The 27,755-nt window shown below is 42.1% G+C and overlaps 1 protein-coding gene across 1 annotated transcript in view; it reads right to left on the reverse strand.

Moving 5' to 3' along the window:
* RASSF4 (Ras association domain family member 4) overlaps nucleotides 1-27,755 on the reverse strand; it is a 436,165-nt gene that overhangs the window by 119,099 nt on the left and 289,311 nt on the right. The window contains exon 6 of the mRNA XM_082268429.1: nucleotides 8,201-8,268. Within this exon, the coding sequence (XP_082124555.1) occupies nucleotides 8,201-8,268 (68 nt within the window). The remainder of the gene's footprint in view (nucleotides 1-8,200; nucleotides 8,269-27,755) is intronic.

The following is a 27,755-nucleotide window of genomic DNA, read 5'->3' on the forward strand; positions in this document are numbered from 1 at the left end:
GAATGTTTTGAGCGCTACCATACACTAGTGGAGTATTAGTGTAGGGTACAGCACGACACAGTGTAGGGCACATAAACACAGGGTCTCGAAGGATGTTGGATGTCCATCGACATTTTGAGAGACCCAAGATCGCACTCCCTCCCAAATCAAGAAATAAAGGAACAGTTAGAAAGTAAAATAAAAGGATCCAAAAACTGTTGTGGTGTCAGTAATTTTATATGTCCTTCTACTCCTTCCTACTATACTTTTTTCAATGTCCTTTGTTTGTTTTTTCATTCTTTTGTGACCTGTTTCTCTTGCAGGTAATTGTCGGCTACCACGCATTGATTTTATATATTCTGACACAAACAGCGTTTGCGCTCAGCATATATGGATACCTTTGCTGATAGCAGCTGTGGTGATTTTCTGATTTCAGCACTGCAGTTAAAATCTTATTTTGGTATATGTGGATAGCGCCGTGTATACCCATCATTAAATTCAGTGGGTGGTTGTTTGGGCGGTTAATGATGAGAATCCAAAATTTTTTGTTGTGTCAGTCATTTTATATGTCCTACTCTTCCTAATGTACTTTTTTTTAATGTACTTTGTTTGTTTTTTCATTCTTTTGTGACCTGTTTCTCTTGCAGGTAATTGTCGGCTACCACGCATTGATTTTATATATTCTGACACAAACAGCGTTTGCGCTCAGCATATATGGATACCTTTGCTGATAGCAGCTGTGGTGATTTTCTGATTTCAGCACTGCAGTTAAAATCTTATTTTGGTATACGTGGATAGCGCCGTGTATACCCATCATTAAATTCAGTGGGTGGTTGTTTGGGCGGTTAATGATGAGAATCCAAAAACTTTTGTTGTGTCAGTCATTTTATATGTCCTACTCTTCCTAATGTACTTTTTTTTAATGTACTTTGTTTGTTTTTTCATTCTTTTGTGACCTGTTTCTCTTGCAGGTCCCTCGTCGGCTACCATGCATTGATTTTATATATTCTGACACAAACAGTGTTTGCGCTCAGCATATATGGATACCTTTGCTGATAGCAGCTGTGGTGATTTTCTGATTTCAGCACTGCAGTTAAAATCCTATTTTGGTATACGTGGATAGTGTCGTGTATACCCATCATTAAATTCAGTGGGTGGTTGTTTGGGCGGTTAATGATGAGTAATACTACGCATTATTCCTGTGCTGATTTCTGATAGGTTCTCTTTTTTTCCGTTCAGCCCACAGGCTGCATGAAAAAAAAAAAACCTATATGCCAAACAAGGACCAGCAATGTACTGGTACGTTGCTGGACTTTGAGTGGTTGTACCAGGATGATGCCTGCAGATTTAGGCATCATCTTGGTATCGTTTTTTACAGCCAGCGGTCGGCTAACATGTAAAAGCAATCCTAGCAGGTAATTGGCCGCTAGACTGCTTTTACATGCAGTGGGAGGGGTCTCCCCCCCCCCCACCGCCGCCTTCCGCAGCCTTCCGTGGTTTTTCTCGGGCTCTCCTGTCCCACCGGTTAACCCGAGAGTGCAGCCGGTGGTTCAGTTATCTAACCATAGAGCTAATTGAAGATTAGAATGGCTCCAATCATCTCTATGGCCTAAGATGCCGGAGGCTACGAGCATTTCATGACTTCTTTTTCGCCAGAAATAAACAGGGCCATTGGGAAATTGGGAAAGTATTTTATCACACCAATTTTGGCGTGGTCAGATACATTAAGGTCAGAGGAGAGATCTAGAGTATAAAAGACCCCAATTTTTTTAAAAAAGAGTACCTGTCACTACCGATTGCTATCATAGGGGATATCTAAATTCACTGTGATAACAATAAAAATGATTTAAAAAAAAAAAATTAAAGGAAAGGTGTCAAAATAACATAAAAAAGCAAAAAAAAAAAAAAAAAAAAAAAAAATTGAGCCCCCCCCCTTTCCCCCCGTGCTTGCACGCAATGGCACACGCAAGCGTTGGTCTAGTGTCATATGTAAACCGCAATTTCAGCATGCATGTGAGGTATCGCCGCGATCGCCAGATCGAGTGCAGTAATTTTTGCAGTAGACCACCTCTGTAAGTCTAAAGTGGTAACCTGTAGAGACTTTTAAAGTTTTTAAAAATGTACGTACGTTGTTGCCGCTGCGCAGGCGTGCGCAATTTTTAAAGCATGTCATGTCAGGTGTCTATGAACTCGGCATAAGATCATCTTTTAAATTTTACCAAAAAAATTGGAATTATATAGTGTATTTGTGCAATAAATTAAAAAAAAATGTATTTTTTTCGCAAAAATTGCGTTTGGAAAATCTGTGCGCAAATACCGTGTGACAAAAAAATTTGCAACATCCCCCATTTTATTCTATAGGGCCTCTGCTTTAAAGAAATATATAATGTTTGGGGGTTCAAAGTAATTTTCTAGTAAAAAAAAAATATTTTTTCATGTAAACAAAAAGGCACAGAAAAGGCTTGGTTTTCAAGTGGTTAGAAGAGTGGGTGATGTGTGGATAAGATTGAGCATAAAATGCCGGGACAGTTCAAACACCCCCCAAATGACCCCTTTTTGAAAAGTAGACACCCAAAGCTATTTGCTGAGAGGCATGGTGAGTCCATGGAATATTTTATATTTTGCTACAAGTGTCGGGAAAATTATTATTTCTTTTTTTTTTGTTGTTTTTTTACAGAAAGTTGTCACTAAATGATATATTGCTCACACATGCCATGTGTATATGTGAAATGACACCCCAAAATACATTCTGCTGCTTCTCCTGAGTACAGGGATACCCCATGTGTGAGACTTTTTGGCAGCGTAGCTGTGTACGCGCCCCCGAAAACCAATCCACATCTTCAGGTTTTCTAATGGCGTAAATTGCTGATTTTACCCCTGACTACCTGTCACAGTTTCAGAGGCCCTGAAATTTCAAGATAGCACAAAACCCCCCCAAATGACCCCATTTTGCAAAGTAGACACTCCAAGCTATTGGCTGAGAAGCATGGTGAGTCCATGGAATAGTTTATATTTTGCCACAAGTTTCGGGAAAATAATTTTTTTTTTTTTTTTTAACACAAAGTTGTCAGTAAATGATATAATGCTCACGCATGCCATGGGTATATGTGAAATGACACCCCAAAATACATTCTGCTGCTTCTCCTGAGTACAGGGATACCCCATGTGTGAGACTTTTTTGCAGTCTAGCCGAGTACAGGACCCCGAAAACCAACCTCCACTTTCAGGCTTTCCAAGGGCGTAAATTGTTGATTTCACTCCTGACTACCTATCACAGTTTCGGAGGCCCTAAAATTCCAAGATAGCACAAAACCCCCCCAAATGACCCAATTTTGCAAAGTAGACACTCCAATCTATTTGCTGAGAGGCATGGTGAGTATTTTGCAGCTCTCATTTTTTTTGGAAAATGAAGAAAAAACAGGAAAATGCATTTTTTTTCCTCTTTTTTCAATTTCCAAAACTTTGTGACAAAAAGTGAGATCTGCAAAACACTCAACATGCCTCTCTGCAAATAGCTCAGGGTGTCTACTTTCCAAAATGGGGTCATTTGGGGGGGTTTTGTGCTATCTTGGAATTTTAGGGCCTCCGAAACTGTGATAGGTAGTCAGGAGTGAAATCAACAATTTACGCCCTTGGAAAGCCTGAAAGTGGAGGTTGGTTTTCGGGGTCCTGTACTCGGCTAGACTGCAAAAAAGTCTCACACATGGGGTATCCCTGTACTCAGGAGAAGCAGCAGAATGTATTTTGGGGTGTCATTTCACATATACCCATGGCATGTGTGAGCAATATATCATTTACTGACAGCTTTGTGTAAAAAAAAAATAAATATATATATATATATATATATATTTCCCGGAACTTGTGGCAAAATATAAAATATTCCATGGACTCACCATGCCTCTCAGCAAACAGCTTGGGGTGTCTACTTTCCAAAATGGGGTCATTTGGGGGGGTTTTGTGCTATCTTGGAATTTTAGGGCCTCCGAAACTGTGATAGGTAGTCAGGAGTGAAATCAACAATTTACGCCTTTGGAAAGCCTGAAAGTGGAGGTTGGTTTTCGGGGTCCTGTACTCGGCTAGACTGCAAAAAAGTCTCACACATGGGGTATCCCTGTACTCAGGAGAAGCAGCAGAATGTATTTTGGGGTGTCATTTCACATATACACATGGCATGTGTGAGCAATATATCATTTACTGACAGCTTTGTGTAAAAAAAAAAAAAATATATATATATATATATATTTCCCGGAACTTGTGGCAAAATATAAAATATTCCATGGACTCACCATGCCTCTCAGCAAACAGCTTGGGGTGTCTACTTTCCAAAATGGGGTCATTTGGGGGGGTTTTGTGCTATCTTGGAATTTTAGGGCCTCCGAAACTGTGATAGGTAGTCAGGAGTGAAATCAACAATTTACGCCCTTGGAAAGCCTGAAAGTGGAGGTTGGTTTTCGGGGTCCTGTACTCGGCTAGACTGCAAAAAAGTCTCACACATGGGGTATCCCTGTACTCAGGAGAAGCAGCAGAATGTATTTTGGGGTGTCATTTCACATATACCCATGGCATGTGTGAGCAATATATCATTTACTGACAGCTTTGTGTAAAAAAAAAAAAAAATATATATATATATATATTTCCCGGAACTTGTGGCAAAATATAAAATATTCCATGGACTCACCATGCCTCTCGGCAAATAGCTTGGGGTGTCTACTTTCCAAAATGGGGTCATTTGGGGGGGGTTTTGTGCTATCTTGGAATTTTAGGGCCTCCGAAACTGCGACAGGTAGTGCAGAGGTGACATGAACAATTTACGCCATTAGAAAACCTGAGAGTGTTGATTGGTTTTCGCGGTCCTGTACACAGCTAGGCTCCCAAAAAGTCTCACACATGGGGCATCCCCATACTCAGGAGAAGCGGCAGAATGTATTTTGGGGTGTCATTCCACATATACCCATGTCATGTGTGAGAAATTTATCTTTTAGTGACAACGTTGTGTAAAAAAAAAAAATTAAAAAAAAAAATTGTAATTTTCCCGAAACTTGTGGCAAAATATAAAATATTCCATGGACTCACCATGCCTCTCAGCAAACAGCTTGGGGTGTCTACTTTCCAAAATGGGGTCATTTGGGGGGGTTTTGTGGTATCTTGACATTTCAGGGCCTCCTAAACCGTTATAGGTAGTGAGAAAATGCAATGAAAAATGTACGCCCTTTGAAATTCTGATGGTGGTGATTTGTTTTCCGGCTCCCGTACACAGCTACGCTCCCAAAAAGTCTCACATATGTGGTATCCCTGTACTCAGGAGAAGCAGCAGAATATATTTTGGGGTGTAATTACACATATACCCATGGCATGTGTGAGCAATATATCATTTCAATGACAACTTTGTGTAAAAAAAAAAAAAAAAATTTTTTTAGTCATTTTTCAAACACCTGTGACAAAAAAATAAAATATTCAATGAGCTCAACATGCCTCTCAGAACATTCCTTAGGATGTCTACTTTCCAAAAAGTGGTAGTTTGGGGGGGTTTTGTACTGCCCCGCCATTTTAGCACTTCATGAAATGAGATAGGCAGTCAGAAATTAAAGCTTCGTAAATTTCAGTATTTACACCATAGTTTGTAGACGCTATAACTTTTGCGCAAACCAATAAAAATACGCTCATTGATTTTTTTTTTGTCAAAGACATGTAGCTAAATATATTTTGGCCAAAAAAAATGACATAAATTGAGTATATTGGATATTTTTTAAAAGACAAAGTTGAAAATGTCATTTTTTTGCAAAATTTTCGCTCTTTTTTTATTAATATCGCAAAAAATAAAAAGCGCAGAGGTGATCAAATGCCACCAAAAGAAAGCTCTGTTTGTGGGAAAAAAAGGACGTAAATTTCGTTTAGGTACAGCATTGCATGACCGAGCAATTATCAGTTAAAGTCACGAAGTGCCAAGTTGAAAAAAGGGGTCTGGTCCTTTAGCAGCCAAATCCTCCGGGGCTTAAGTGGTTAAGTTGACACACTTGCAAACCTCTGTATACCACCTTCAAACTGATGGCTTGGTGGAACATTACATTAAAACACTAAAGAGTGTGTAAAAAAAGGTGGTTGACAAGGATGGGACTTCCTGACTCCATACCTGATGTTTGACATCAGGGAGGTACTCCAGTCCTCTACGGGGTACTCTCCATTTGAGTTGCTTTATCAGAGACATCCTCGGGGACTTTTAGACATAGCCAAGGAAACCTGGGAGGGGAGCAGACACCCCACAAAAGTATAATTGAGCATATCGCTCAAATGCAGGACAGGATTTCAGCAATCATGCCTATGGTAAAAGAACACTTACTGCAGGCCCAAGCAGCCCAACAGAGAATATACAATAGGGGGCCCGACTCCCTATTTTCTCAGCTGGTGACAGGGTTCTGTTGTTAGTTCCCACTATTGAAACCAAGTTCCTGGCTAAGTGGCAGGGTCCCTTTGAAGTAGCTGAAAGTGTCAAGGTCAATTATAAGGTATATCAACCAGGTATATGAAGCCTGAGTAGATAAACCACATAAACCTGTTAAATCCTTGGAAGGATAGGCTGGCATTGACTGTGAGGTCTGTCACTGTAACGCCTAGGGGTACTGAGTCCCCTTTGGTCTCTGAGGTCACGATTGCAGACACCCTGTCTTATTATTAAAAGAAAGTAAGCTAGAGAGTTCCCAATAAGGAATAGAGGGAAATATTCAGTTACCTGGTACAACCTCAGCGGTTCAGCATGATATTGTTACTGAACCTGGGGTCCATGTCAAGCTCAAACCATACCGAATTCCAAAAGCTAGGAAAAAGGACATCAGTGATGAATTTAAAAGGATGCTGAAGCTAGATGTCATTGAGTAATCCAATAATGACTGGTCTAGCCCCATTGTATTAGTCCCAAAATTCTATGGTACTTGGAGGTTTTGTAATGACTTCAGAAAGCTTAATGCAGTGACAAAGTTTGACATGTACCCAATGCCCAGGTTAGACTAACTTATAGACCGACTTGGCAAGGCCCGCTATCTGACCACTTTGGACTTGACCAAAAGATATTGGCAAATACCCCTGACTGATAGTGCCAAAGAAAAGACTGTGTTCGTGACCTCAGAGGGTTCGTTTCTGTTCAAAAATATGCCTTTTGGGTTGCAAAATGCCCCTGTGACATTTCAGAGGGCCATGGACAGGACCCTAAGACCTCACCACCAGTATGCAGCAGCCTATCTGAACAACATAGTGGTACATAGCACTGACTGGGAGTCTCACTTGCCCAGGTCCAGGCAGTCTTAGATTTCCTTTTCAAAGAAGGTTTTATAGTGAATCCAAAAACGTGCACAATTGGTTTAGAGAAAGCCAGGTATTTGGGCTACACTATTGATCGAGGAGTCATAAAACCCCAATTAAACAAAGAAGAAGCCATCCAAGACTGGCCAAGTCCTGTAAACAAGAAGCAGGTCAGGGCCTTTCTTGGGGTTGCGGGCTACTATAGAACGTTTATCCCAAATTTTGCAACTCTAGCTGCCCCACTGACTAACCTTACGAAAGGGAAAGACTCCGTAATGGTTAAATGGTCCCCAGAGGCAGAGGAGTCTTTCCATAGCCAGTGCTGTACTCCCCCGATTTCTCCAAGGATATTTTTAAGCCTGGTAGTTAGGACCAGTATATTTTGTATAGTTAGTGCCGAGACACGACTAGGTTTTTGTTTTGCTATTTTTGTTCCTGTTTGTTTTCGGAAACACTGTACAGCACTTGTATTGAGAACTTGTAAATACCACAGATAACTACCACACTGTTTGTCACTACCTCACTGGATTAGGTATCTGTGCCTGAGAAACTGCATATCCCAGGGAGCTTTGTACCTGCTACCTGTTCCCCAGCTTACATATGCCTCTCTGCACAAATTGCTCACAAACCTCCATGATATTTCATAGGCTCACCTAACATCACTAATGTTTTAATGCTGACCCTCCACCTAGTTTGAGCATAAGCCTCCCTGCAGCTGCGGACGTCATTACCTAAAAAAAAAGAAACAGGTCTGGCCTATTTTCTTCCTTCTCCTAGACCTAGAGGAACCAACAGCTGCAATAGGTATAAAAGACGAACCCCTACCTGTCTGATAATGCTGAAATTAAACTAATCTGAGGTCTGAAGGCTTAGGAATTGGAGCTATATATATTTATATGTAAAATAAACATACAAGAAGATTACTTACATCTACCAGAAGAATTGTTGTTTTCCTCTTCTATATTTCCCTGGTGTTCTGCAATGGGTAACGCTATGCTGAAAGAAAATAATTGAAAGGTAATGTATACAAATTAGAAAACTTAGCACATTTATACAGACTGATAATTAGATAGTCCATTGGTGAACATTTACCCTTGGTTCACACCTATGCTTTTTTTTTAGTACTTTTTATGTTTTGCAGAAATGCACTACAGTCCATTTAGCATGGTTTCCTATCGATCTAGTTCACATCTGAGTTTTGAGCTGGTGTGTTTTCTGGAAAGGATCAGGGACTTTTTTTCCTGCAGCAGATTGCATTTTCTGTGTAATAGACTTCAATGGACCTGCACCTAAAACGCAAGTATTTCGTTTTTTAATCCTTTTTTCATTTTTTTTTTTGGCCAATCGGAAAGTATGGCAGCTCTGTCAACGGAATGCGACTTCTATGAAACTTTGAATTCTCTGGCACTCAAGTCCCATCAAAGTCACATAAAAGTAGTGCAGGAACCTTTATGTATCCAAAGTTGCATATTAGGGTTAAGGGCTAGGGTTAAACGTTAAGGTTAGATCTAAGGGTAATTAGGGTTAATTGTTAGGGTTATCGGTAATTCTTAACCCTAACAATTACCGTTAACCCCAACCCTAATGATTACTGCTAACCCTAACGATTAGCACTAATCCTAATGATTACTGCTAATGATTACTGCTAATCCTAATCCTAACCCTACCATTTAATCCTTATCCCTGACCCTAGTACCTAACCCAACATGCAACTTTGGACATAAAAGATCCTTGCACTACTTCTACTTGACTTGAGTGCCAGAGAGTGTAAGGTTGCATTAAAGTTGCATCAAAGTGGCACTCCATGAACAGAACTGTTATACTTACCTATTAGCGGAAAAAAGTGAAGCGCATCAAAAATGCATAAAAAATCAGTGGTGCAAAAATGCAAAACGCACCGCAAAATGCGCTGAAAAAAAAAAGGCATCAACTGCAACCTACATGGGTGCGAACCTAGCCTTAGCAAATTTTTGATGAAGCAATATCACTGTGCCATTTTGTGCACTGTTTTCAAGTTGTAACATCTTGTGTCTTTGACAATGCATGTATATAGGAGATAATATTAGTGGGTAGGCTCCTGCATTAGGGTACACTTGTGAATGCTCTTCCTTTTGTTTTTCCTTAGCCTGGATGGTCCTCGTGTTGTGATTCACAAACTGCAGGTGTAGATAAGACCCCGCTCACACTGGGGCGACGCTACTTGCCGGGGCGACCTCACAGGTCGCGGTGCGCAGCTCGCACCGTGACCTCGGAGCACGGACTTCATAACATTGAAGTCAATGCAGGTCGCTCCAGGTCGCCCCAAAGAAGCTCCGGACCCTTTTTCTAAGTCGGAGCGACTTGTGTCGCTCCTATTAGAAAGGGTCCACAGCTTCTCTATGGCAGGCGAACCTACGGCGACCTGTCAGGCGACCAGGTCGCCTGACAGGTCGCCCCAGTGTGAACGGGGTCTAAGGGTAACTATTCATGTCGTGCCCTGATGCATATCCATGTAGTGTATTGCATATTGAGCTTTGTTTGTAGTGTTTCAATTGTTCAATAAATTTTTTTTTTTTTTCTACAATTGTGCATACAGTGTATATACAGTATCTCACAAAAGTGAGTACATCCATCACATTTTTGTAAATATTTTTTATTATATCTTTTCATGTGTCAGAACTGAAGAAAGTTGTAATTTCTTCAGTGTCGTCACATGAAAAGATATAATAAAATATTTACAGAAATGTGAGGGGTGTACTCACTTTTGTGAGATACTGTATATATATATATTTATATTTGAAAAGGGTTACATTTTTTTGGGTGTTGGATATCATTAGATTTTCCAAAGTAAAGACAGCTGCAAACCCTTTGGAGTTTTGTAAAGCTAGCAAACTTTTGAAAGACCAACAAAGCACTATGATTGTAAACATTCCACATCAGTTTCATAAAGAGACAAAATGTTATATCATTCTAGCATCTTCAGATTAACCAGTTGCCGACAGTCCGCCACTGATATACTGCGGCAAGGTAGCTCGGCTGCGTGAATCGCCGTACCCATACATTGGTTGTGTGCAGGACTGGGGGGGGGGGGGGGGCGTGGGGGACGCTGCTAAGGTCAGGCATACCCGACCCAGTTCTTCTGTTGCTGAGGTACAACAACCACAGGGTTCTCGTATGCAGCAGAGTGTTGGTACTAGTGCCACTCAACCTTCTGGTGAACTGGCAAGCCGCAGCAGCCTAGTACATCCTGGTCATAGTCAAACCAGCACTGCAGTAACACTTGGTGACGTGGCGAGTCCCATAAGTGCAGTTCAAGCTGGTGCGGTGGCTAGCACAAGTAGTGCCACACAGCCACCAAGTATTCAAAGACAGGCCTGTAGGCTCCATAGTGTCCTTCCTGATGCGCTTGCTAATCCTGATTGGGATCCCACCCCTTCCACAGTGCCCGTACTTCCCCCATTCACTGGCCAAACCGGAATTCAGGTGGAAACAGCCGATTTTACTACCCTTGGTTTTTAGGAGCTGTTTTTCACAAAGATCTTTACAGATCTATTGTGGACCAAAGCAATTTATATGCCGATCAATTCATCCCTGCAAATCCAAATTTGACCCTTGCCAGAGAATTTGCATGGAAACAAATCACTGTGTCCAAATGTAAAACCTTTCTGAACCTATCCCTCCCCATGGGCATTAAAAAAAAGAGTGAGTTGCGGTCATATTGGTCCACGGACCCAATTCACCATATGCTCGTGCAGTGCTGTATCTTGGCCTAGGCCAACAAGGCCCAAGCCTAGGGCAGCACTTTGCAGGGGGGGCAGCAAAAAAGCACACCCCGCACAAAAAAAAAACAGCCTCCTCCCAGCTCCCACACGAAAAGGGTCCCCGCCGGCTTGCGCTACACTTTTAGTATAGTGCCAGTCTTATGCGGCGAATTGGGCCAGAGGGCATGGTCCAAGAGGCAAATCAGTCTGGCACCCCCATAAAGCTGTCACATTGCTACCTATTACGGGCGGGTGAGGACATTCGGACAGACTACAGGCCACCGACCACAATTAATACAACTGGCCCGACAGCCACCCATTCTGATAAGTGTGGCACTGCAGCCTAATGCTCCGCCTACCCTCCTCCGCCCCCAGGTATGGCAGGCATCATGTCAATAATATAATTTAATTTCTTTAAACATTCTTGTCCTTGAGCGAGGATATTGCATCGTATACAGTTAAGACTTTTAATTGTATATGATGGCAATAATATTTTGGACCTGCTCACCTCATATGTACTATCGCAAAAGTTCACTGGGTTAGTAAGATTGCTCCTATCTTATAAGATATTTAGGCTTGCGTTTGCTGCCACTGATTATTTCATTTATTTGTATAATGACTATGGACTTCCTAATCATTATACAAATAAGTGAAATAATCCTATGATTACAATCAGTGGCAGCAAACACAAGTCCAAATATCTTAAAAGAAAGGAGTAATCATACTAATCCAGTGACATAAGGCTGTACTAATAGGCACTGATAAGGCTGCACTGATAAGGCTGCACTGATGATGTGGCACTGATGAGGTGCACTGATAAGGCAGCACTGTTATGCTGCACTGATGGGCAACTAATATGCTGTATTGATGGGCAACTGATGTGCTGCACTGATGGGCAACTGATGGGCACAAGGCAGCACTGATATGCTGTCCTAATGGGCACTGATATGTTGCATTGATGGGCACTGATGAGGCTGCACTGATGGGCACTGATGAGGCTGCACTGAAGGGCACTGATAGACTGTGGTTGTAGTCTGTGGTTTACAGAGGACAGGGCGGGTAACAGGAAGGGGTGTGGTCTTTATGGGAAGGGGTGGGTCATATTTAAATTAGGGGGTGCCCAAGTATAGTCAGGCCTAGGGCAGCACAAAACCTAAATACACCACTGTGCCCGTGTTCTCTGCTGCCATGGCAGAAGTTTGCAGCCTTGTATATGCCTCAACAACCAGTCTGCATTGATGTATCCCTGATTAAATCTTCTGACCGTCTTGCTTTCAAACAGTTTCTCCCCAGCAATCGTGCCAGATACGGGGTCAAGATGTATAAGCTCTGTGACAGAGCCACTGGCTATACATGTAGTTTCAGTGTTTACGAGGGAAAAGATAGCAATGTGGAGCCCCCCAACTGCCCTGACTACATGGGGAGCAGTGGCAAGATTGTTTGAGACTTGGTGTCACCCTTATTCGGAAAGGGGTACCATTTATACGTGGACAATTATTACACAAGCGTGCTACTGTTAAGTCACGTTTTTGATTTTGGAATTGGTGCATGTGACACCGTGCTAACCAATCACCGGGCTTCCCCCAACGGCTTGTAGATTCCCAAATTAGAGGGGGGGGGGGGGGGGAAGAGCCTGCTTGAAGTGTAATTAACTGCTTGCAGTGAAATGGAGGGACACACGGAATGTTTTCGTTCTGTCCTCCATTCACGCAGATACGACAGTCCAAATTGCAACTGCGACTGGTGTTGTTGAGAAGCCCCTCTGTGTCCATGAATACAACCTTAATATGAGAGGGGTGGACTTCAATGACCAGCTGATGGCACCGTACTTAATTTCCCATAAGGCCAGACACAAGGTATTTGCTAAGAGGCATGGTGAGTATTTTGCAGCTCTCATTTGTTTTGGAAAATGAAGAAAGAAAAGGAATTTTTTTTTTTCTTTTTTCAATATTCAAAACGCTGTGACAAAAAGCAACATCTGCAAAATACTCAAAATGCTTCCCAACAAATAGAGGGTGTCTTCTTTCTAAAAAGGGGTCATTTGGGGGGGGGGGGGGGGTTTGTGCTATCTTGGCATTTCGTGGCCTCCGAAACTGATAGGTAGTGAGGAGTGAAACCAACAATTTACGCCCTTAGAAAGCCTGAAGGCAGTGATTGGTTTTCTGGGTCCTGTACGCAGCTAGACTGCCAAAAAGTCTAACACATGGGGTATCCCTATACTCAAGAGAAGCAGCAGAATGTATTTTGGGGTGTCATTTCACATATATCCATGGAATGTGTGAGCAATATATAATTTAAGTAACAAGTAATTTCCCGATACTTGTGGCAAAATATAAAATATTCCATGGACTTAACATACCTTTCAGCAAATAGCTTAGGGGGTCTACTTTCTGAAAAGTGGTAATTTTGGGGGGGTTTGTGCTATCTTGGCATTTCGTGGCCTCCGAAACTGTGATAGGTAGTGAGGAGTGACATCAACAATTTACTGTATGCCCTTAGAAAGCCTGAAGGTGGTGATCGGTGATTGGTTTTCAGGGTCCTGTACACGGCTAGACTGCCAAAAAGTCTCCCACATGGGGTATCCCCATACTCAGGAGAAGCGGCAGAATGTATTTTGGGGTGTTATTTTTTTTTGTCATTTTATAAACACGTGACAAAAAAAAAAATTATATTCAATGGGCTCAACATGCCTAACAGAAAATTCCAAAAAGGGGTAATTTTTTGGTTGTACTGCCCTGCCATTTTAGCACTTCAAGAATTGAGATAGGCACTCAGAAAGTAAAAGCTGCATAAATTCCAGTATATACCGTATTTATCGGCGTATAACACGCACTTTTTCCTCCTAAAAATGGAGGGCAAAGCACCAGTGCGTGTTATACGCCGATATAGTGGGAAAAAAAAACCGGGCAGCGCTGAAAGGAAGATGAGGGGGGCGGGCCGGGCGAGCAGAAGGAAGGATGAGTGGCTGCTGTCATAGGAAGTCCCGCCTCCTATGATAGACAGCGCAGTGGGCCAATGTCGGGACACGGGATGTGTGACGTTGTAGCGCTCCTGCGTTTCATGTATGGTGTGGATTTTCAGCTGCAGAAATATTCCACTTCAGTAGTCATGTAAGAGACATGCTGAGATACCATTCCCAACCTCAATGACTCATCATTAGTGTTGAGCGAACACGGACTGTATTATTCGTGTTCGTACCGAATAATTGGATTTTTTGTACCCGAACACGGACACGGACACTTTACTGTATGTTCGGGTAAAAATCCGTGTTCGGTCGTTTTATTTTCGGGTTTTGCATGCTTTGGCGCTCTTTTCATGGCGGGCTTTCAAACAGCCAATCAACAATCGTTTAACTGGTGTGCCTTAATCCATCCCAGCTATGCCTGCAAATGTCTCAGTAGCTGTGATTGGCCGTCTGAAGCATGTGACCAAGTCTTTATAAGTTCCAGGCAGCCGCAGCGTCTTCATTCTGCTGCTTAGATCAGGGACAGAGCACACATCAACGTGCTGGCTGCTGATTAGGGAAAGACAGGCAGGAAAAAAACATTTGTGTCTGGATAGAATTGAGGGACAGGTCGGAGTGTTTAGGCAGGGCGAGTTGTAGGCATTTTAGGGATAGAGTCTGCTGAATTATAGGGTCAGTGTCTTCTACAAACTACAATCGATATTGCTGTGTGGGGGGTGGGGTCTGCACTCAATCCTGATCTACGATCTTTTCTCAATCCTGTTAGGGAGAGGCTGCTGCTGAATTTTAGGGTCAGAGTGTTCTACAAACTACAATCGATATTGCTGTGTGGGGTCTGCACTTAGTCCCGATCTACGATTTCTTCTCAATCCTGTTAGGGAGAGGCTGCTGCTGAATTTTAGGGAAACTGTGTTCTACAAACTACAATCGATATTGCTGTGTGGTGTGGGATAGGAGATAGGCAGGTGTCAGTGATCCACATCCATTTTTCTGTGTGTGAGCTGCAGTGAACACAATCTTTTTGGGCTGCAGTGAACACAATCTTTTTGGGGTGCAGTGAACAACATCCTTTTTGGGGTGCAGTGAACACAATCTTTTTGGGGTGCAGTGAACAAAATCCTTTGTGGGGTGCAGTGAACACAATCTTTGTGGGGTGCAGTGAACACAATCTTTGTGGGGTGCAGTGAACAACATCCTTTTTGGGGTGCAGTGAACACAATCTTTGTGGGGTGCAGTGAACACAATCTTTTTGGGGTGCAGTGAACAAAATCCTTTTTGGGGTGCAGTGAACACAATCTTTGTGGGGTGCAGTGAACACAATCTTTTTGGGGTGGAGTGAACAAAATCCTTTTTGGGGTGCAGTGAACAACATCCTTTTTGGGGTGCAGTGAACAAAATCCTTTTTGGGGTGCAGTGAACACAATCTTTTTGGGGTGCAGTGAACAAAATCCTTTGTGGGGTGCAGTGAACACAATCTTTGTGGGGTGCAGTGAACACAATTTTTTTGGGGTGCAGTGAACAAAATCCTTTTGGGGTGCAGTGAACAACATCCTTTTTGGGGTGCAGTGAACAAAATCCTTTTTGGGGTGCAGTGAACACAATCTTTTTGGGGTGCAGTGAACAAAATCCTTTGTGGGGTGCAGTGAACACAATCTTTGTGGGGTACAGTGAACAGAATCTTTGTGGGGTGCAGTGAACACAATATTTGGGGGGTACAGTGAACAAAATCCTTTTTGGGGTGCAGTGAACACAATCTTTGTGGGGTGCAGTGAACACAATCTTTTTGGGGTGGAGTGAACAAAATCCTTTTTGGGGTGCAGTGAACAACATCCTTTTTGGGGTGCAGTGAACAAAATCCTTTTTGGGGTGCAGTGAACACAATCTTTTTGGGGTGCAGTGAACAAAATCCTTTGTGGGGTGCAGTGAACACAATCTTTTTGGGGTGCAGTGAACACAATCTTTTTGGGATGCAGTGAACAAAATCTTTTTGGGGTGCAGTGAACAACATCCTTTTTGGGGTGCAGTGAACAAAATCCTTTTTGGGGTGCAGTGAACACAATATTTTTGGGGTGCAGTGAACAAAATCCTTTGTGGGGTGCAGTGAACACAATCTTTGTGGGGTACAGTGAACAGAATCTTTGTGGGGTGCAGTGAACACAATCTTTGGGGGGTACAGTGAACACAATCTTTTTGGGGTGCAGTGAACAAAATCCTTTGTGGGGTGCAGTGAACACAATCTTTGGGGGGTACAGTGAACACAATCTTTTTGGGGTGCAGTGAACAAAATCCTTTGTGGGGTGCAGTGAACACAATCTTTGTGGGGTGCAGTGAACACAATCTTTTTGGGGTGTAGTGAACAAAATCCTTTTTGGGGTGCAGTGAACAACATCCTTTTTGGGGTGCAGTGAACACAATCTTTTTGGGGTGCAGTGAACAAAATCCTTTGTGGGGTGCAGTGAACACAATCTTTGTGGGGTACAGTGAACAGAATCTTTGTGGGGTGCAGTGAACACAATCTTTGGGGGGTACAGTGAACACAATCTTTTTGGGGTGCAGTGAACAAAATCCTTTGTGGGGTGCAGTGAACACAATCTTTGGGGGGTACAGTGAACACAATCTTTTTGGGGTGCAGTGAACACAATCTTTTTGGGGTGCAGTGAACAAAATCCTTTGTGGGGTGCAGTGAACACAATCTTTTTGGGGTTCAGTGAACAAAATCCTTTTTGGGGTGCAGTGAACAACATCCTTTTTGGAGTGCAGTGAACACAATCTTTTTGGGGTGCAGTGAACACAATCTTTGTGGGGTACAGGGAACAGAATCTTTGTGGGGTGCAGTGAACACAATCTTTGGGGGGTACAGTGAACACAATCTTTTTGGGGTGCAGTGAACAAAATCCTTTTAGGGTGCAGTGAACACAATCTTTGTGGGGTGCAGTGAACAAAATCCTTTTTGAGGTGCAGTGAACACAATCTTTGTGGGGTGCAGTGAACACAATCTTTGTGGGGTACAGTGAACACAATCTCATACTTCTGAAGATTTGAGGGTGCTGCCTGTTCCATACTCCTCCTCCTACTGCTCAACCATCCTTTTAGGGGTACAAACAATAGTAATTGGGGCCTAGTGTGGTGGTGTACGTGTGAGATACATACACTTTCTTTTTGATCATATTTTCTATTCCGCTATTCAATTAAATCCTTTGGGGATCAATTAAATTGCGTGATAGTCTGTGTCGGTACGTGTGAGATCCACCTTTCCAAGTTTTTGGGGTTCATCTCATACTTCTGAAGATTTGAGGGTGCTGCCTGTTCCATACTCCTCCTCCTACTGCTCAACCATTCTTTTAGGGGTACAAACAATAGTAATTGGGGCCTAGTGTGGTGGTGTACGTGTGAGATACATACACTTTCTTTTTGATCATATTTTCTATTCCGCTATTCAATTAAAACCTTTGGGGATCAATTAAATTGCGTGATAGTCTGTGTCGGTACGTGTGAGATCCACCTTTCCAAGTTTTTGGGGTTCATCTCATACTTCTGAAGATTTGAGGGTGCTGCCTGTTCCATACTCCTCCTCCTACTCCTCAACCATCCTTTTAGGGGTACAAACAATAGTAATTGGGGCCTAGTGTGGTGGTGTACGTGTGAGATACATACACTTTCTTTTTGATCATATTTTCTATTCCGCTATTCAATTAAAACCTTTGGGGATCAATTAAATTGCGTGATAGTCTGTGTCGGTACGTGTGAGATCCACCTTTCCAAGTTTTTGGGGTTCATCTCATACTTCTGAAGATTTGAGGATGCTGCCTGTTCCATACTCCTCCTCCTACTCCTCAACCATCCTTTTAGGGGTACAAACAATAGTAATTGGGGCCTAGTGTGGTGGTGTACGTGTGAGATACATACACTTTCTTTTTGATCATATTTTCTATTCCGCTATTCAATTAAAACCTTTGGGGATCAATTAAATTGCGTGATAGTCTGTGTCGGTACGTGTGAGATCCACCTTTCCAAGTTTTTGGGGTTCATCTCATACTTCTGAAGATTTGAGGGTGCTGCCTGTTCCATACTCCTCCTCCTACTCCTAAACCATCCTTTTAGGGGTACAAACAATAGTAATTGGGGCCTAGTGTGGTGGTGTACGTGTGAGATACATACACTTTCTTTTTGATCATATTTTCTATTCCGCTATTCAATTAAAACCTTTGGGGATCAATTAAATTGCGTGATAGTCTGTGTCGGTACGTGTGAGATCCACCTTTCCAAGTTTTTGGGGTTCATCTCATACTTCTGAAGATTTGAGGGTGCTGCCTGTTCCATACTCCTCCTCCTACTCCTCAACCATCCTTTTAGGGGTACAAACAATAGTAATTGGGGCCTAGTGTGGTGGTGTACGTGTGAGATACATACACTTTCTTTTTGATCATATTTTCTATTCCGCTATTCAATTAAAACCTTTGGGGATCAATTAAATTGCGTGATAGTCTGTGTCAGTACGTGTGAGATCCACCTTTCCAAGTTTTTGGGGTTCATCTCATACTTCTGAAGATTTGAGGGTGCTGCCTGTTCCATACTCCTCCTCCTACTCCTCAACCATCCTTTTAGGGGTATAAACAATAGTAATTGGGGCCTAGTGTGGTGGTGTACGTGTAAGATACATACACTTTCCTTTTGATCATATTTTCTATTCCGCTATTCAATTAAAACCTTTGGGGATCAATTAAATTGCGTGATAGTCTGTGTCGGTACGTGTGAGATCCACCTTTCCAAGTTTTTGGGGTTCATCTCATACTTCTGAAGATTTGAGGGTGCTGCCTGTTCCATACTCCTCCTCCTACTCCTCAAACATCCTTTTAGGGGTACAAACAATAGTAATTGGGGCCTAGTGTGGTGGTGTACGTGTGAGATACATACACTTTCTTTTTGATCATATTTTCTATTCCGCTATTCAATTAAATCCTTTGGGGATCAATTAAATTGCGTGATAGTCTGTGTCGGTACGTGTGAGATCCACCTTTCCAAGTTTTTGGGGTTCATCTCATACTTCTGAAGATTTGAGGGTGCTGCCTGTTCCATACTCCTCCTCCTACTGCTCAACCATTCTTTTAGGGGTACAAACAATAGTAATTGGGGCCTAGTGTGGTGGTGTACGTGTGAGATACATACACTTTCTTTTTGATCATATTTTCTATTCCGCTATTCAATTAAAACCTTTGGGGATCAATTAAATTGCGTGATAGTCTGTGTCGGTACGTGTGAGATCCACCTTTCCAAGTTTTTGGGGTTCATCTCATACTTCTGAAGATTTGAGGGTGCTGCCTGTTCCATACTCCTCCTCCTACTCCTCAACCATCCTTTTAGGGGTACAAACAATAGTAATTGGGGCCTAGTGTGGTGGTGTACGTGTGAGATACATACACTTTCTTTTTGATCATATTTTCTATTCCGCTATTCAATTAAAACCTTTGGGGATCAATTAAATTGCGTGATAGTCTGTGTCGGTACGTGTGAGATCCACCTTTCCAAGTTTTTGGGGTTCATCTCATACTTCTGAAGATTTGAGGATGCTGCCTGTTCCATACTCCTCCTCCTACTCCTCAACCATCCTTTTAGGGGTACAAACAATAGTAATTGGGGCCTAGTGTGGTGGTGTACGTGTGAGATACATACACTTTCTTTTTGATCATATTTTCTATTCCGCTATTCAATTAAAACCTTTGGGGATCAATTAAATTGCGTGATAGTCTGTGTCGGTACGTGTGAGATCCACCTTTCCAAGTTTTTGGGGTTCATCTCATACTTCTGAAGATTTGAGGGTGCTGCCTGTTCCATACTCCTCCTCCTACTCCTAAACCATCCTTTTAGGGGTACAAACAATAGTAATTGGGGCCTAGTGTGGTGGTGTACGTGTGAGATACATACACTTTCTTTTTGATCATATTTTCTATTCCGCTATTCAATTAAAACCTTTGGGGATCAATTAAATTGCGTGATAGTCTGTGTCGGTACGTGTGAGATCCACCTTTCCAAGTTTTTGGGGTTCATCTCATACTTCTGAAGATTTGAGGGTGCTGCCTGTTCCATACTCCTCCTCCTACTCCTCAACCATCCTTTTAGGGGTACAAACAATAGTAATTGGGGCCTAGTGTGGTGGTGTACGTGTGAGATACATACACTTTCTTTTTGATCATATTTTCTATTCCGCTATTCAATTAAAACCTTTGGGGATCAATTAAATTGCGTGATAGTCTGTGTCAGTACGTGTGAGATCCACCTTTCCAAGTTTTTGGGGTTCATCTCATACTTCTGAAGATTTGAGGGTGCTGCCTGTTCCATACTCCTCCTCCTACTCCTCAACCATCCTTTTAGGGGTATAAACAATAGTAATTGGGGCCTAGTGTGGTGGTGTACGTGTAAGATACATACACTTTCCTTTTGATCATATTTTCTATTCCGCTATTCAATTAAAACCTTTGGGGATCAATTAAATTGCGTGATAGTCTGTGTCGGTACGTGTGAGATCCACCTTTCCAAGTTTTTGGGGTTCATCTCATACTTCTGAAGATTTGAGGGTGCTGCCTGTTCCATACTCCTCCTCCTACTCCTCAAACATCCTTTTAGGGGTACAAACAATAGTAATTGGGGCCTAGTGTGGTGGTGTACGTGTGAGATACATACACTTTCTTTTTGATCATATTTTCTATTCCGCTATTCAATTAAAACCTTTGGGGATCAATTAAATTGCGTGATAGTCTGTGTCGGTACGTGTGAGATCCACCTTTCCAAGTTTTTGGGGTTCATCTCATACTTCTGAAGATTTGAGGGTGCTGCCTGTTCCATACTCCTCCTCCTACTGCTCAACCATCCTTTTAGGGGTACAAACAATAGTAATTGGGGCCTAGTGTGGTGGTGTACGTGTGAGATACATACACTTTCTTTTTGATCATATTTTCTATTCCGCTATTCAATTAAAACCTTTGGGGATCAAATAAATTGCGTGATAGTCTGTGTCGGTACGTGTGAGATCCACCTTTCCAAGTTTTTGGGGTTCATCTCATACTTCTGAAGATTTGAGGGTGCTGCCTGTTCCATACTCCTCCTCCTCAACCATCCTTTTAGGGGTACAAACAACAGTAATTGGGGCCTAGTGTGGTGGTGTACGTGTGAGATACATACACTTTCTTTTTGATCATATTTTCTATTCCGCTATTCAATAAAAACCTTTGGGGATCAATTAAATTGCGTGATAGTCTGTGTCGGTACGTGTGAGATCCACCTTTCCAAGTTTTTGGGGTTCATCTCATACTTCTGAAGATTTGAGGGTGCTGCCTGTTCCATACTCCTCCTCCTACTCCTCAACCATCCTTTTAGGGGTACAAACAATAGTAATTGGGGCCTAGTGTGGTGGTGTACGTGTGAGATACATACACTTTCTTTTTGATCATATTTTCTATTCCGCTATTCAATTAAAACCTTTGGGGATCAATTAAATTGCGTGATAGTCTGTGTCGGTACGTGTGAGATCCACCTTTCCAAGTTTTTGGGGTTCATCTCATACTTCTGAAGATTTGAGGGTGCTGCCTGTTCCATACTCCTCCTCCTACTCCTCAACCATCCTTTTAGGGGTACAAACAATAGTAATTGGGGCCTAGTGTGGTGGTGTACGTGTGAGATACATACACTTTCTTTTTGATCATATTTTCTATTCCGCTATTCAATTAAAACCTTTGGGGATCAATTAAATTGCGTGATAGTCTGTGTCGGTACGTGTGAGATCCACCTTTCCAAGTTTTTGGGGTTCATCTCATACTTCTGAAGATTTGAGGGTGCTGCCTGTTCCATACTCCTCCTCCTACTCCTCAACCATCCTTTTAGGGGTACAAACAATAGTAATTGGGGCCTAGTGTGGTGGTGTACGTGTGAGATACATACACTTTCTTTTTGATCATATTTTCTATTCCGCTATTCAATTAAAACCTTTGGGGATCAATTAAATTGCGTGATAGTCTGTGTCGGTACGTGTGAGATCCACCTTTCCAAGTTTTTGGGGTTCATCTCATACTTCTGAAGATTTGAGGGTGCTGCCTGTTCCATACTCCTCCTCCTACTCCTCAACCATCCTTTTAGGGGTACAAACAGTAGTAATTGGGGCCTAGTGTGGTGGTGTACGTGTGAGATACATACACTTTCTTTTTGATCATATTTTCTATTCCGCTATTCAATTAAAACCTTTGGGGATCAATTAAATTGCGTGATAGTCTGTGTCGGTACGTGTGAGATCCACCTTTCCAAGTTTTTGGGGTTCATCTCATACTTCTGAAGATTTGAGGGTGCTGCCTGTTCCATACTCCTCCTCCTACTCCTCAACCATCCTTTTAGGGGTACAAACAATAGTAATTGGGGCCTAGTGTGGTGGTGTACGTGTGAGATACATACACTTTCTTTTTGATCATATTTTCTATTCCGCTATTCAATTAAAACCTTTGGGGATCAATTAAATTGCGTGATAGTCTGTGTCAGTACGTGTGAGATCCACCTTTCCAAGTTTTTGGGGTTCATCTCATACTTCTGAAGATTTGAGGGTGCTGCCTGTTCCATACTCCTCCTCCTACTCCTCAACCATCCTTTTAGGGGTATAAACAATAGTAATTGGGGCCTAGTGTGGTGGTGTACGTGTAAGATACATACACTTTCCTTTTGATCATATTTTCTATTCCGCTATTCAATTAAAACCTTTGGGGATCAATTAAATTGCGTGATAGTCTGTGTCGGTACGTGTGAGATCCACCTTTCCAAGTTTTTGGGGTTCATCTCATACTTCTGAAGATTTGAGGGTGCTGCCTGTTCCATACTCCTCCTCCTACTCCTCAAACATCCTTTTAGGGGTACAAACAATAGTAATTGGGGCCTAGTGTGGTGGTGTACGTGTGAGATACATACACTTTCTTTTTGATCATATTTTCTATTCCGCTATTCAATTAAAACCTTTGGGGATCAATTAAATTGCGTGATAGTCTGTGTCGGTACGTGTGAGATCCACCTTTCCAAGTTTTTGGGGTTCATCTCATACTTCTGAAGATTTGAGGGTGCTGCCTGTTCCATACTCCTCCTCCTACTGCTCAACCATCCTTTTAGGGGTACAAACAATAGTAATTGGGGCCTAGTGTGGTGGTGTACGTGTGAGATACATACACTTTCTTTTTGATCATATTTTCTATTCCGCTATTCAATTAAAACCTTTGGGGATCAAATAAATTGCGTGATAGTCTGTGTCGGTACGTGTGAGATCCACCTTTCCAAGTTTTTGGGGTTCATCTCATACTTCTGAAGATTTGAGGGTGCTGCCTGTTCCATACTCCTCCTCCTCAACCATCCTTTTAGGGGTACAAACAACAGTAATTGGGGCCTAGTGTGGTGGTGTACGTGTGAGATACATACACTTTCTTTTTGATCATATTTTCTATTCCGCTATTCAATAAAAACCTTTGGGGATCAATTAAATTGCGTGATAGTCTGTGTCGGTACGTGTGAGATCCACCTTTCCAAGTTTTTGGGGTTCATCTCATACTTCTGAAGATTTGAGGGTGCTGCCTGTTCCATACTCCTCCTCCTACTCCTCAACCATCCTTTTAGGGGTACAAACAATAGTAATTGGGGCCTAGTGTGGTGGTGTACGTGTGAGATACATACACTTTCTTTTTGATCATATTTTCTATTCCGCTATTCAATTAAAACCTTTGGGGATCAATTAAATTGCGTGATAGTCTGTGTCGGTACGTGTGAGATCCACCTTTCCAAGTTTTTGGGGTTCATCTCATACTTCTGAAGATTTGAGGGTGCTGCCTGTTCCATACTCCTCCTCCTACTCCTCAACCATCCTTTTAGGGGTACAAACAATAGTAATTGGGGCCTAGTGTGGTGGTGTACGTGTGAGATACATACACTTTCTTTTTGATCATATTTTCTATTCCGCTATTCAATTAAAACCTTTGGGGATCAATTAAATTGCGTGATAGTCTGTGTCGGTACGTGTGAGATCCACCTTTCCAAGTTTTTGGGGTTCATCTCATACTTCTGAAGATTTGAGGGTGCTGCCTGTTCCATACTCCTCCTCCTACTCCTCAACCATCCTTTTAGGGGTACAAACAATAGTAATTGGGGCCTAGTGTGGTGGTGTACGTGTGAGATACATACACTTTCTTTTTGATCATATTTTCTATTCCGCTATTCAATTAAAACCTTTGGGGATCAATTAAATTGCGTGATAGTCTGTGTCGGTACGTGTGAGATCCACCTTTCCAAGTTTTTGGGGTTCATCTCATACTTCTGAAGATTTGAGGGTGCTGCCTGTTCCATACTCCTCCTCCTACTCCTCAACCATCCTTTTAGGGGTACAAACAATAGTAATTGGGGCCTAGTGTGGTGGTGTACGTGTGAGATACATACACTTTCTTTTTGATCATATTTTCTATTCCGCTATTCAATTAAAACCTTTGGGGATCAATTAAATTGCGTGATAGTCTGTGTCGGTACGTGTGAGATCCACCTTTCCAAGTTTTTGGGGTTCATCTCATACTTCTGAAGATTTGAGGGTGCTGCCTGTTCCATACTCCTCCTCCTACTCCTCAAACATCCTTTTAGGGGTACAAACAATAGTAATTGGGGCCTAGTGTGGTGGTGTACGTGTGAGATACATACACTTTCTTTTTGATCATATTTTCTATTCCGCTATTCAATTAAAACCTTTGGGGATCAATTAAATTGCGTGATAGTCTGTGTCGGTACGTGTGAGATCCACCTTTCCAAGTTTTTGGGGTTCATCTCATACTTCTGAAGATTTGAGGGTGCTGCCTGTTCCATACTCCTCCTCCTACTGCTCAACCATCCTTTTAGGAGTACAAACAATAGTAATTGGGGCCTAGTGTGGTGGTGTACGTGTGAGATACATACACTTTCTTTTTGATCATATTTTCTACTCCGCTATTCAATTAAAACCTTTGGGGATCAATTAAATTGCGTGATAGTCTGTGTCGGTACGTGTGAGATCCACCTTTCCAAGTTTTTGGGGTTCATCTCATACTTCTGAAGATTTGAGGGTGCTGCCTGTTCCATACTCCTCCTCCTACTCCTCAACCATCCTTTTAGGGGTACAAACAATAGTAATTGGGGCCTAGTGTGGTGGTGTACGTGTGAGATACATACACTTTCTTTTTGATCATATTTTCTATTCCGCTATTCAATTAAAACCTTTGGGGATCAATTAAATTGCGTGATAGTCTGTGTCGGTACGTGTGAGATCCACCTTTCCAAGTTTTTGGGGTTCATCTCATACTTTTGAAGATTTGAGGGTGCTGCCTGTTCCATACTCCTCCTCCTACTCCTCAACCATCCTTTTAGGGGTACAAACAATAGTAATTGGGGCCTAGTGTGGTGGTGTACGTGTGAGATACATACACTTTCTTTTTGATCATATTTTCTATTCCGCTATTCAATTAAAACCTTTGGGGATCAATTAAATTGCGTGATAGTCTGTGTCGGTACGTGTGAGATCCACCTTTCCAAGTTTTTGGGGTTCATCTCATACTTCTGAAGATTTGAGGGTGCTGCCTGTTCCATACTCCTCCTCCTACTCCTCAACCATCCTTTTAGGGGTACAAACAATAGTAATTGGGGCCTAGTGTGGTGGTGTACGTGTGAGATACATACACTTTCTTTTTGATCATATTTTCTATTCCGCTATTCAATTAAAACCTTTGGGGATCAATTAAATTGCGTGATAGTCTGTGTCGGTACGTGTGAGATCCACCTTTCCAAGTTTTTGGGGTTCATCTCATACTTCTGAAGATTTGAGGGTGCTGCCTGTTCCATACTCCTCCTCCTACTCCTCAACCATCCTTTTAGGGGTAAAAACAATAGTAATTGGGGCCTAGTGTGGTGGTGTACGTGTGAGATACATACACTTTCTTTTTGATCATATTTTCTATTCCGCTATTCAATTAAAACCTTTGGGGATCAATTAAATTGCGTGATAGTCTGTGTCGGTACGTGTGAGATCCACCTTTCCAAGTTTTTGGGGTTCATCTCATACTTCTGAAGATTTGAGGGTGCTGCCTGTTCCATACTCCTCCTCCTACTGCTCAACCATCCTTTTAGGGGTACAAACAATAGTAATTGGGGCCTAGTGTGGTGGTGTACGTGTGAGATACATACACTTTCTTTTTGATCATATTTTCTATTCCGCTATTCAATTAAAACCTTTGGGGATCAATTAAATTGCGTGATAGTCTGTGTCGGTACGTGTGAGATCCACCTTTCCAAGTTTTTGGGGTTCATCTCATACTTCTGAAGATTTGAGGGTGCTGCCTGTTCCATACTCCTCCTCCTACTCCTCAACCATCCTTTTAGGGGTACAAACAATAGTAATTGGGGCCTAGTGTGGTGGTGTACGTGTGAGATACATACACTTTCTTTTTGATCATATTTTCTATTCCGCTATTCAATTAAAACCTTTGGGGATCAATTAAATTGCGTGATAGTCTGTGTCGGTACGTGTGAGATCCACCTTTCCAACTTTTTGGGGTTCATCTCATACTTCTGAAGATTTGAGGGTGCTGCCTGTTCCATACTCCTCCTCCTACTGCTCAACCATCCTTTTAGGGGTACAAACAATAGTAATTGGGGCCTAGTGTGGTGGTGTACGTGTGAGATACATACACTTTCTTTTTGATCATATTTTCTATTCCGCTATTCAATTAAAACCTTTGGGGATCAATTAAATTGCGTGATAGTCTGTGTCGGTACGTGTGAGATCCACCTTTCCAAGTTTTTGGGGTTCATCTCATACTTCTGAAGATTTGAGGGTGCTGCCTGTTCCATACTCCTCCTCCTACTCCTCAACCATCCTTTTAGGGGTACAAACAATAGTAATTGGGGCCTAGTGTGGTGGTGTACGTGTGAGATACATACACTTTCTTTTTGATCGTATTTTCTATTCCGCTATTCAATTAAAACCTTTGGGGATCAATTAAATTGCGTGATAGTCTGTGTCGGTACGTGTGAGATCCACCTTTCCAAGTTTTTGGGGTTCATCTCATACTTCTGAAGATTTGAGGGTGCTGCCTGTTCCATACTCCTCCTCCTACTCCTCAACCATCCTTTTAGGGGTACAAACAATAGTAATTGGGGCCTAGTGTGGTGGTGTACGTGTGAGATACATACACTTTCTTTTTGATCATATTTTCTATTCCGCTATTCAATTAAAACCTTTGGGGATCAATTAAATTGCGTGATAGTCTGTCGGTACGTGTGAGATCCACCTTTCCAAGTTTTTGGGGTTCATCTCATACTTCTGAAGATTTGAGGGTGCTGCCTGTTCCATACTCCTCCTCCTACTGCTCAACCATCCTTTTAGGGGTACAAACAATAGTAATTGGGGCCTAGTCTGGTGGTGTACGTGCAAGATACATACACTTTTTTTGATCATATTTCCTATTCCGCTATTCAATAAAAACCTTTGAGGATCAATTGAATTGCGGGATAGTCTGTGTCGGTACGTGTGAGATCCACCTTTCCAAGTTTTTGAGGTTCATCTCATACTTCTGAAGATTTGAGGGTGCTGTCTGTTCCATACTCCTCCTACTCCTCCTCCATCCTTTTAGGGGTAGAAACAATAGTAATTGGGGCCTAGTCTGGTGGTGTACGTGCGAGATACATACACTTTTTTTGATCATATTTCCTATTCCGCTATTCAATAAAAACCTTTGAGGATCAATTGAATT

Source organism: Pelophylax lessonae (genome assembly GCF_965119305.1).
Source record: "Pelophylax lessonae genome assembly, chromosome: 9".
In the NCBI taxonomy this organism is placed as follows: Eukaryota; Metazoa; Chordata; class Amphibia; order Anura; family Ranidae; genus Pelophylax; species Pelophylax lessonae.